At 40.8% G+C, this 10,763-nt stretch overlaps 1 protein-coding gene across 1 annotated transcript; it reads left to right on the top strand.

The window, feature by feature from the left end:
- Positions 1-19: 19 nt before the first annotated feature.
- On the top strand, positions 20-9,673 carry qars1 (glutaminyl-tRNA synthetase 1). The gene is made up of 23 exons (XM_037773402.1): positions 20-217; positions 1,079-1,229; positions 1,699-1,808; positions 2,571-2,646; positions 2,738-2,802; positions 2,926-2,979; positions 3,351-3,414; positions 3,504-3,578; positions 3,707-3,792; positions 3,888-3,974; positions 4,067-4,166; positions 4,266-4,344; positions 4,431-4,670; positions 4,771-4,863; positions 4,960-5,097; positions 5,596-5,683; positions 5,770-5,916; positions 6,053-6,154; positions 6,253-6,345; positions 6,877-7,004; positions 7,090-7,156; positions 7,261-7,386; positions 9,191-9,673. Exons 1-23 carry the CDS (start codon positions 107-109, stop codon positions 9,239-9,241), a joined length of 2,331 nt encoding a protein of 776 aa, XP_037629330.1. The 5' UTR covers positions 20-106; the 3' UTR covers positions 9,242-9,673.
- The last annotated feature ends 1,090 nt before the right edge of the window (positions 9,674-10,763 follow it).

Genomic DNA, 10,763 nt, shown 5'->3' on the forward strand with positions numbered 1-10,763 from the left:
TCTTTGAGGTGTGTTACAGGAAGTTGGTCCGCCTCGCTCTCTCTGAAGAAAAGTCGTGTGGTGCGGTGGTGGTCATAGTCTGTAGCCGGTGAATACGGGTGGAAACATGGCGGATACGTTGGCACTTTTCACCTCCATTGGGCTCAGCGAGCAGAAAGCGAAGGAAACGCTGAAGAATGAAGCGTTGAGTTCAGTACTAAAGGACGCAATTATTCAGGTATGAACCCAAAGTATCATGTGGAAACTCAACTTCCTACAGGGACAGCTGTGAAATGTGACTGTCATTCACTTCACTTGTTGTATCCAACCTCAGTTCTTCTTAAAGGTCCCACATTATGCTCATTTTCAGGTTCATACTTGTATTCTCTGTTTCTACTAGAACATGTTTACATGCTGTAATGTTAAAAAAAAAAAAAGTATTTTCCTCATACGGTCTGCCTGAATATACCTGTATTTAACCTCTGTCTGAAACGCTCCGTTTTAGCACATTTTGACGGAATTGCAACAGAATTGCGTTGCTAGGCAAGAGCTTGGGTCCATGTGTACTTCCTGTCAGCTGATGACATTCACATACACTGCAACAGGAATAAACTGGGACACATTTAGAATGTTTACTTTTAAAATTGTGTCAAGGGTCTAAATATTGTATATTCGTGATATCACAAATGGGCAGAAATCCTGACAGCTTGTTTCAAATGCTCAGTTTCTGAATACGGGCTGTGTTTATTTCCCTGTGGATTGAGTGTTACGATACTTTCACAGTATTTATATAGGACTGAAGCCTGCTTTATAATAAAAAAAACAAAACAAGAAAATCTCACTTTTTTTATAATATGGGACCTTTAAAGCTAAATATGGGTTCAGAGGTACCTACCTTTTCTCATAACTTTTGAGTCACCATACTTTCATTTTCACATTCATAATGATGTTTGCAGGCAATCCCCCCCAGGGTCAAGATAAGGAAAATAGTATCACTTCCCTGTCTGACTGTAACACAAAGTCCATTAGCTATTAGCATACACACATTTTGAAGGACAACACTAGTAATACTGGTCTTTTTCTCATTGGTTTTGAATAGGCCCAGCGTGTCCGTGGGGCATCAGGAGTGGACAAAGCCATGGGGACATTGCTGTACAGTATGGCATCTCGCCTTAAAGACACCAAACGCCTGGCATTCCTTTCAGAAAGCATAGTTCAGTGCAAAATCTGCACAGAGCTGCAGCTGGCAGGTAATTTCTCGACATCTTTTGACATGTTACAACCTGACTGATCATGAACACAGTGTAAACATTGCATATTTTAACATTAATCTAGTCCAACAGGTAATTTTTCTATCTAGACTGATCTGTAACACAAGAAACTATTTTGTAGAAGTTCATTGCATTGCATTCATTCACCCACCACTGTTCACACACAAAATATAGTATCCTGACCTGCATGCCCAAATTCAGTCAACATGATATGCATTTTGATTTGGTGTTGTGCCAACAGAGGCTAGGATACAATACATTTGATGAATATAAAATATGCAGTGAAAAATATCCTGACACCACACCTTATGCAAATTCTGAAGTAGGCTGGGGAAGCATTGAGAGCCTTGATTATATGGACTTTCTAAATTAATGACATATGTTTGCGGACATGAATGAGAAACACGACTTCCTGCTCCATGAATTTCTCCTCCCTCTTTTTTTGCAGCTGCACTGGACTTTGTGAAGAGTCATCCTCAGGACCCAATCAACCAGAGGGAGTTTGAAGAAGCATGTGGAGTGGGCGTGGTCATAACACCAGAGCAGATTGAAGATGCAGTAAGTGCACAAGTTTACATATCCAGAAGTATGGCCCAATCCCAATGTCGACACTCACAGACTCATGGACTTTAAGGCCCGTTCCTGCAGAGGGTTTAGGGCTGACCCACTGTCAAATCGTAAAGTGCACCAGGGCTCTCTCACAGCTCTTTATGGGCATTTTCCATACGTCCGCATTTCTGCAGACTTTGCCTGAGGGAATTACCCACAATTCATAGTTTTGTGATGTTAATCACGGAGTTACCAGGGGAAGCCCGGAGGCGTTAGGAAAAAAAGTAAACAAAGACGATGACACATTGGTGTTCAGCCTGGCATATTACATTTACACAGAAACAAGGATTTAAGATGGTACATAAAAATACACATTACACACCTGGTTTATTCATCAACGTTTCTTATAATTTTACTTAATGATGCGTTTTGACAGAAAGAGTAAATTGATTATTTGACAATAAGGGTACCTCTTGTCTTGTAAGGCAAGAGCCTGGAAGATGTTCAAATCAGGCAATAAAAAAGTAAAATAAAAACTCATCATTGGTGTCGTAAGGGAAATGTAATATGTCTGCAGCAAAGTGTCGACCCATTTGTATGTATACCATTTCAAACTCTTGCAGCCTATCACACTCAAGCATTTACAAGGTGACAGTCAGTTCAGTCCTTAAGGGTTCAGGGGGCCTAAGGGGGGACATTGGAATTGGGCCTATGTATGTTTACAAGCTTCACTGGGCGTGGTGTGTTCACTGACACTGAAATGATGTGCAGGTGGAGTCGGTGATCAAGAAGCACAAGGAACTGCTGTTAAAGGAGAGGTACCACTTCAACATGGGATTGCTAATGGGTATGATGTCACACTTAGTTAAATATTATTGAACCCATTAAAGCCTAACAGACAGGCAGGATGTCTCACTGAGCTTTTGTGTCTGTTGCAGGAGAGGCACGCTCGGCCCTAAAATGGGCTGATGGAAAGGTCATCAAAAATGAGGTGGACATGCAGGTGTGTTTTGAAAAAGAATATTATTAGAAGTAGTGTGTCTGTCATTGTATATTTGCATCTGAGGTTGTTCGGTTATTCTCACTGTATGAGAATAACTAACTAACTCTGACTTTGGTCTTGAAGGTCCTACATTTCTTAGGACCCAAGACAGAGGCTGACCTGGAGAAGAAACCTAAGGTAACACACGTTACATTATTTAAAGGAATAGTTAGATGTTTTGTGAAATACGCTTATTCATTTTCTTCCTGTGCCCAGCCAAGAAATAGTCCGGAACATGACCTCCCCGTAGAATCACAACTTGTAGTTTTTACACTTCGCTTTTTGTGCGGATTAAATAAACAAGATATAACATGTTAATTAGTGAGCTTTAGAGGTGCTGGTTGGTGGATTTCGTTAGCTTTGGGTAGAGCCAGGCTAGCTGTTTCTGACGGCAAACTAAAGCACTGAAAATATTCTAAATATAGTGTGTACTGACTATGGAAAAGTACCTCATACAACCCCACTTCAAAACACCCAACCCATCCCTTTCATATCTAATTGTTTTGCAGCCCCAGAAAGCTAAAGTCGCAGAGAATGAGGTAAAGGCGAAGAAAGAGGAGGTGGCAGTGAATGGTAAGCAGCAGATTGAAGTGAATTGAATTTTATGTTTGTGTCATGTGTTTGTTTTTTGTTTTTTTTAACTGTGCTTGTGGGTTGTTCAGGTCAGGGGATGACTGGGGAGGGAAAGTCGCTCATGGAGCAGCTCAGAGGAGAAGCACTGAAGTTCCATAAAACGGGTGAGAAGGAACCACCTGAACAATTACAAGCAGCTCTGCTTGTTGCATGTTTTTCTTCACACTCCATTAAGAGCAATTTAAAGGATTTACTTACTGTTGATCTTTCGTCCTCACCTTCCATCATACAGGAGAGAACTATAAAACCGAGGGCTATGTGGTCACACCAAAGACAATGGACTTGCTTAAAAAGCACATGGAGATCACTGGTGGACAGGTACAAACTTTATATGTGTTACTTTTGGAGACGAAACATCAAAGTTATTATGTTTATTGATTTTTTTTCTCCTTTTCATTTACGAATTCCTTTAGATTCGTACTCGTTTTCCTCCCGAGCCCAACGGTATCCTTCACATTGGACACGCCAAAGCCATCAACTTCAATTTTGGTTATGCAAAGGTACGTGTCTTTCTAGCCTCTATCATCACCGCATAAGCTTTTTAATCCTCTCTGGTGCAGCAGTTTTCTTAAAGCCTCGTCTCTTCCTGTAGGCAAACAATGGAATTTGTTTCTTGAGGTATGATGACACAAATCCAGAGAAGGAAGAGGAAAAGTACTTCACTGCTATCAAGGAGATGGTGGAGTGGCTCGGTGAGTTTGACTCTGTTGATTTACACCTTTTGTGATCTGATCAAAGTTTCAGGTAGATTCAAGAAGATCGTTTCTTATCAATATAACTGTGTTACACAGGCTACGAACCTTACGAAGTCACCCACGCATCCGACAACTTTCAGCAACTCTACGACCTCGCTATGGATCTCGTTCGCAGGTGAGTGTAGGAACTATGTGTACATGTTGATAAACGTGCAAAAGCCGGTAGATGACGTCGTATTCTTTTTGTTGTCTTCCCCTCAGGGGTCACGCGTACATTTGCCACCAGAAAGGAGAGGAACTGAAGGGCCATAACGCTCCTCCCTCCCCCTGGAGAGACCGACCCATCGAGGAGTCGCTGGTGTTATTTGAGAGGATGAAGAAGGGCCTGTTTGCTGAGGGAGAGGTTACACTCAGGATGAAGATGGTCATGGAGGATGGGAAGCTGGACCCCGTGGCGTACCGAATCAAATACACGCCGCATCATCGGACAGGAGATGAATGGTATGAAAACTGTTGTGTTTTTTCACCCAGCTGGTTTCATTTAGATATTCTCACAACAAGCTGTGCTATATTTACACTCATGTCTCATCTTTCTCTGCAGGTGCATCTACCCCACTTATGACTACACCCACTGTCTGTGTGACTCTATTGAAAATATCACACACTCACTCTGCACCAAAGAGTTTCAGGCCAGGTATACACAAATTCTTTGGTGATCCGTCGTAGCTCGACACAAAAAATGCATCGTTATGTTCACCATCTTTGTTGGTTCCCTTTGTGTTTGTGACAGGCGTTCATCATACTTCTGGCTGTGCAACGCTCTGGATGTGTACTGCCCTGTTCAGTGGGAATACGGGCGCTTGAACCTCACCTACACTGTTGTGTCAAAGAGGAAAATCATCAAGCTGGTAGAGACTGGCGTCGTCAGGTAAAATAGCCATTTGCTATTTTTTTTCCAGTCTGTTAGTATAGTGAGTTAACATATAAAGAGCGAGTTTACATATACATTTTCTCTAATGTAAACTTCCACCACTAAAAATAGGATATACAAAAGGGCCTACTAACTATATTGTCACTATAGATATTTAAATTCTATCGCATCAGCACGTAGGTCTTCCTGTAAATGTCCTGTAATCTCAGATTAAAGCTGTAAGTAACATTTTTGTAAACGTTAACTATGTCTGAATGACAAAAGACCACTTTAACAGCAGTGTTATGAAGTCCATATCTGAAAGGGGCTTAAGTATATTAAAAGCCACAACCTCTTCTTGTAATAACAACACAGATCTCTTGCAGCAGATAGATAAGTCAAACACCATATAAACTTCTCACTGTGATTTGGTGTGCAGCATTTTAACCACAATAGCTATATTCATGCTACATAGAATCTGTTTGGTAACTGTGGATATATCTTTTCTAATTCCAGAGACTGGGACGACCCCCGACTCTTCACTCTCACTGCGCTGAGGAGAAGAGGTTTCCCCCCAGAGGCTATTAACAACTTCTGTGCACGGGTATGCAGAATGAATGGGTGGATGGAGGAACTAGTAATTAAATGTACAAGGACGGTGCTGTAATAATACGTTACATCTGTTGGCAGGTCGGAGTCACGGTTTCCCAGACGACAACGGAGCCCCACCTTTTGGAGTCGTGTGTGAGGGACGTGCTGAACGACACGGCGCCCAGAGTCATGGCTGTGCTGGAACCACTCAAAGTCACCATAACTAACCTCCCTGAGAACTCAAAGGTTTGTACATCACTTACAGACATTAAACATTAAACTGCTCCCTGAGGACTTGTAATGTTCTGTATATTCTGTCTTTTACATGATATTTAAAATCATGGGTGCTGAATATTCTCGCTGTTGTCTTCTTCTGTCTCAGTCAGACGTACGAGTGCCAGACTTTCCTGCCAACGAAGCCAAGGGGAGCCACACCGTCCCATTTACACGCACAATCTTCATTGAACAGAGTGACTTCAGAGAGGTCAGAGAGAAAAAACAAAACAAAATACCCTCACAGCATAAGTAGCACATGTTTGGATTGCGGACAGAAGATGATAATGAGCTCCTCTCCTTTTGCAGGTGATGGAGAAGGGCTACAAGCGTTTGACCCCAGAACAGCCTGTAGGTCTGAGGCATGCTGGGTATGTCATCTCCGTCCAGAAGGTCATCAAGGTAAGACTATTTTGAGATGTGGTCAGACCAGATTTGCCGGACAAAATTATGTGTATTAAAGTATTAAGTGTTAGTATTAAATGTGTATTAAATGTGTGAACTGCAGAAGCTAGCAGGATAGCTCGCTGAGAGTGTGTGTTAATGAGAGGCACCTTGTGAAGCACTTAGGGTAAAAGCGCTATTTCAATGCAGTTCTTGCACTGATTTGCTTAAGCTGAACAGCCAATCAGAGTGTTTTTTTTCTCACCGAAGGGCTCTGCCACCAACTTGCTGAATAGGCCAAAAAGCCTCCAATTTGGGCAGTCTAGTGCCAACGGTGCTGGACACATTGTAAAAACTAGGGTGTCAGACACTCACCGACGACACGAAATTTGTTGATGGATGACCTTTGGCCTGGTGTGTTAGGGCCTTTACACTGAAATGTCAACAAAATGTGTGATCTTGGTATTATACATTCTTAGCAGTGGATGTCTTTACTTCCTGGTCCACGTCCTCACAACATGTCCTGCTGACACCCCCTTTGTTTCTCAGGACGCTCAGGGAAAAGTGGTTGAACTGGAGGTGAACTGTGCCAGTTCTGAGACCACAGAGAAACCAAAGGCCTTCATCCACTGGGTCAGCGAGCCACTGGTGTGTGAAGTGCGTCTTTATGAAAGACTGTAAGTCACAAAAAAAAACACTCACTGTCATTCACAACCAGTATTCCATGTAGAAAACTCACAAAACGTCTCACTGTCTTTGTAGATTCCTGCACAAGAATCCAGAGGATTCGTCTGAAGTGCCCAGTGGCTTCCTGAGTGACATCAATCCTGTGAGTACCTGTGCACTCCTGTGACAGAAGGCAGTTTTAGATCCACTGTGATGAGTCAATGGGCAAAGTGATTGTTTAATGGGCTTCCTCCTTTTTTTATGCAGGACTCCATGCATGTGATCAGCAGTGCCTTAGTGGATACCTCAGTGAAGGGAGCAAAGTTTTTGGACAAATTCCAGTTTGAGAGAGTTGGCTACTTCTCCCTGGACCCCGACAGCACCACAGATAAGGTACAGTAAAAGGAAACAGTTGTGTTTTATATTACAAATGCTTATAGAGTGCTACAGGAATGAGTACTAAACCCGGAAATGAGTTAGCATTTTAGCACTTACGGTTCCCTCGTCTGGAAGTCAATGGGTTTTTGGTTAGATGCCTGAAATAAGGTCTGTGGTTAACACAAGCTGAAGAGATTTTAACGTTTTGTTCTACGACATAAAATGAATCAATAAATACCCCATTTGTGAATTTTGAAGCCTTTTATGTCTTAAAAAAGGCGACTACTCACAAGGGGCTAAATGAGACTACTAAACATCATCACGCCGACTCGTCTACCTTTACAACCTCGTTATGTATACTCACGTTCATGTGACTGTGGTGTAGTTTGTTTATAGCCTAACGTTAGCTTTTTATCTCTGGCGATTGCATCCACACTTCATAAATCATAAAAGTGCTGTTTATTTGTGAAGATTAGCTTGCTGAATAAAACATGTAAGTTTCATAAACGTTTGTTTGCCACGGAGCTTATTTTCTGTAATAATCCAAAACCCAATGTAAAAATCCCATTGGTTTTTGTAGAGGGAACCAGGGCGATGCTAACTTCTTGGTTGGCCTACAAAAATATGTCATCCCTGCAGCACTCTATTGATCAAAGCTTCTATTTTTAGTTCATTTAAAGGTCTTTTCAGACCAAACACTAATAATTCATGTAAATAAATCACGCGTCAATTTAAAAGTTCAAACCCATCTATCTCTGAACCTATCCACACTGAATCTTTGTATTTCGCAGTGCAGTATTTTTTTTCTTCAGCTGTTTCGATTTCTGCAAATTTCGGATGCAGATAAAAACAAACCATCCAATAAAATAATGACTTTGCTCCTCACACAAGAGACAAGGAGCGCCACGTTGCTCACTCTGTGTGCGTGAGGGAGAGAACGTGGACTATGTCACGCAATGCTTCTGTTAGTTATTAATAATGATAATTAAAACGTTATGAATGAAGCTTCAAACTATCCAGTACAGCCCTAATTATTATTATTAGCCTCTTATTATTGTTATTACCAGCAATAGAAGCATATGAACTCACTGCCCCGGAGGTAAACTGACCATTAAGCCCTGTTTTAAAGGCCATGTATCACATAATAATATATCTAGCCTACATATGGTCCAGTCTAGTCATGAATAATGAAAACTAGTGCAATAAGCTCAGCATTTACACTCGTTATAATAACATGCTTCATAGGAAATGCAACCACATGTAACTTGTCTACACAGACCTGCACACTTGGAATAATAATAAGCCTGTCTCCAGTGCGGAGGGTTAAGTGTGGGTTTATTATTGTAAAAACAACTTATGCGTCAAGTCAATTTTATTTGTATAGCCCAAAACCACATATCACAAATTTGCCTCAGGGGGCTTTACAATCTGTACAGGATACGACACCCTCTGTCCTTTACAGTACGCCCCTCCCAGCGGATGAGGAAAAACATACTCAAAAAATGGAAGAAACCTCATGGAGGAGCAACAGATGAGGGATCCCTCTTCCAGGATGGATATAAACATAGTACATCGATGATTGTTTGGCGGTGCGAAACTTTAATTTTTGGTGAAAATGCACAGAACGCAAATATTCGTGTCGGCCTTGGTGTGAAGTGTTTGAACACGAAAAATCACCAACGAATATTTCACATTTTTGTTTTCATCCCCGGTGTGAAAAAGCTTTAAGAAATTATTTGGTAATCTACTCTGGATTAAAAACATCTTGGCACCTACATAATGAGTGTGAAGTGTAACTGTAATCTTTCTTTCACTGCAGCTCATCTTCAACAGAACAGTCACCCTCAAAGAAGACCCAGGGAAGATCTGATTGACTGAGATCAAGCTACACGTCCTGCTTCCCATGAGCCCACAGATACATGGCCAAATTGTTTGCATCACTTAATGTGTGATATCAGCGAGGACTGAGATTGACTCAAATCAGATACTGCAATGATTACTATTCTCTTTCATAGATCTGTCTGACTGAAATTGTTCTTGCTCTTTCTCTAAATCTGCCACAATAATATTCACTAACAGTGTTTCTTCTTTGTTGAACGTATTGTCCAACAAGGTGTACCTCGTGTATTTTAATATAATATTGGCTCTACGCTGGTGTTACACAGAGGAGATGCTCTCAAATGCCATACATGACTTTCTTACAAAGGTGGTTGATCACTGCCAAACCATCATGTGTATTTTTTAAGACTCAGAGGGTTGTCCTTTTGACAGGAGACAAGAATAAATAATACTCCAAAAAAACTGCAATGTCTCTGTGTTAATAACCGGAATTTTCTGAAGCTGATGTAGCTGAAATATTATCCTATAAGTGATATTTTAGTATCAAAATCATACGTTTGACTTAATATGTGATGATATTTTGGCTATGACTGTTGGTGCCTTCACTCCATATTCAATCTAAGGGTGGGTGAGAGTAATAGGTAATGTGTATATTAGGGCTGTCAAAGTTAACGCGATAACACTTTAACGCAAATTTGTTTTAATGCCACTAATTTCTTTAACGCAATCGATCTTTCTGAGATTGTTTTAAAGCTAGAGGGAAGAGATGAGTTACTGTTAAATAACGCTCCAAACTTCTGCTAAATTTTAGTATAGGAAAAAAATAACACATTTATACGGCATTCAAAAATCTGCATGTGATTATCATAAAGTGGGCATGTCTGTAAAGGGGAGACACGTGGGTACCCATAGAACCCATTTTCATTCACATATCTTGAAGTCAGAGGTCAAGGGACCCCTTTGAAAATCGCCATGCCAGTTTTTCCTCACTAAAGTTTAGCATAAATTCATAGCCTTGTTTCCCGACATGCCAACATGACATGGTACCACTGGATTCTGGATAAAGCCAGACAAAATGTTGGCGAGATGAAAAAGAAAATGTCATTACTTCATTATTTCTTCCTATTAGAAATGTGTGTAAATTGTCACAATTGGCATATGAATTCCTTCCAAAAAATAGTGGAATATTATAAATAGTTTGCAAATGTTTAAATGTCCTAAAAGTGGTATAAGCCTGAATTCCTTTGACTTGGAGCAGAGGCACAAAATACATGTATATGAATGCTTATGACAAATAAGTGATCAGTAACAAAAGCTCATTTCTAAACACTATTAGTGTGGTTTTAGAGTGTTTACAGAAGTAACATAATTTGATAAGTAAAAACAGGCTTTTACAGTATCCAAAGCACCACATCTTGGATGGGTTTCTACTAGTTTTGACAGATGATGCATGACGTGTTGTTGACTTTACAACCACAAGTGTCACTGTTAACAAGCACATTTCTGATTCTTACATTGAGTCCCTTACATCCAGTGCATCTCTTCAGGACTAC

The sequence above is a fragment of the Sebastes umbrosus genome, chromosome 6 (assembly GCF_015220745.1).
Source record: "Sebastes umbrosus isolate fSebUmb1 chromosome 6, fSebUmb1.pri, whole genome shotgun sequence".
Classification (NCBI taxonomy): domain Eukaryota; kingdom Metazoa; phylum Chordata; class Actinopteri; order Perciformes; family Sebastidae; genus Sebastes; species Sebastes umbrosus.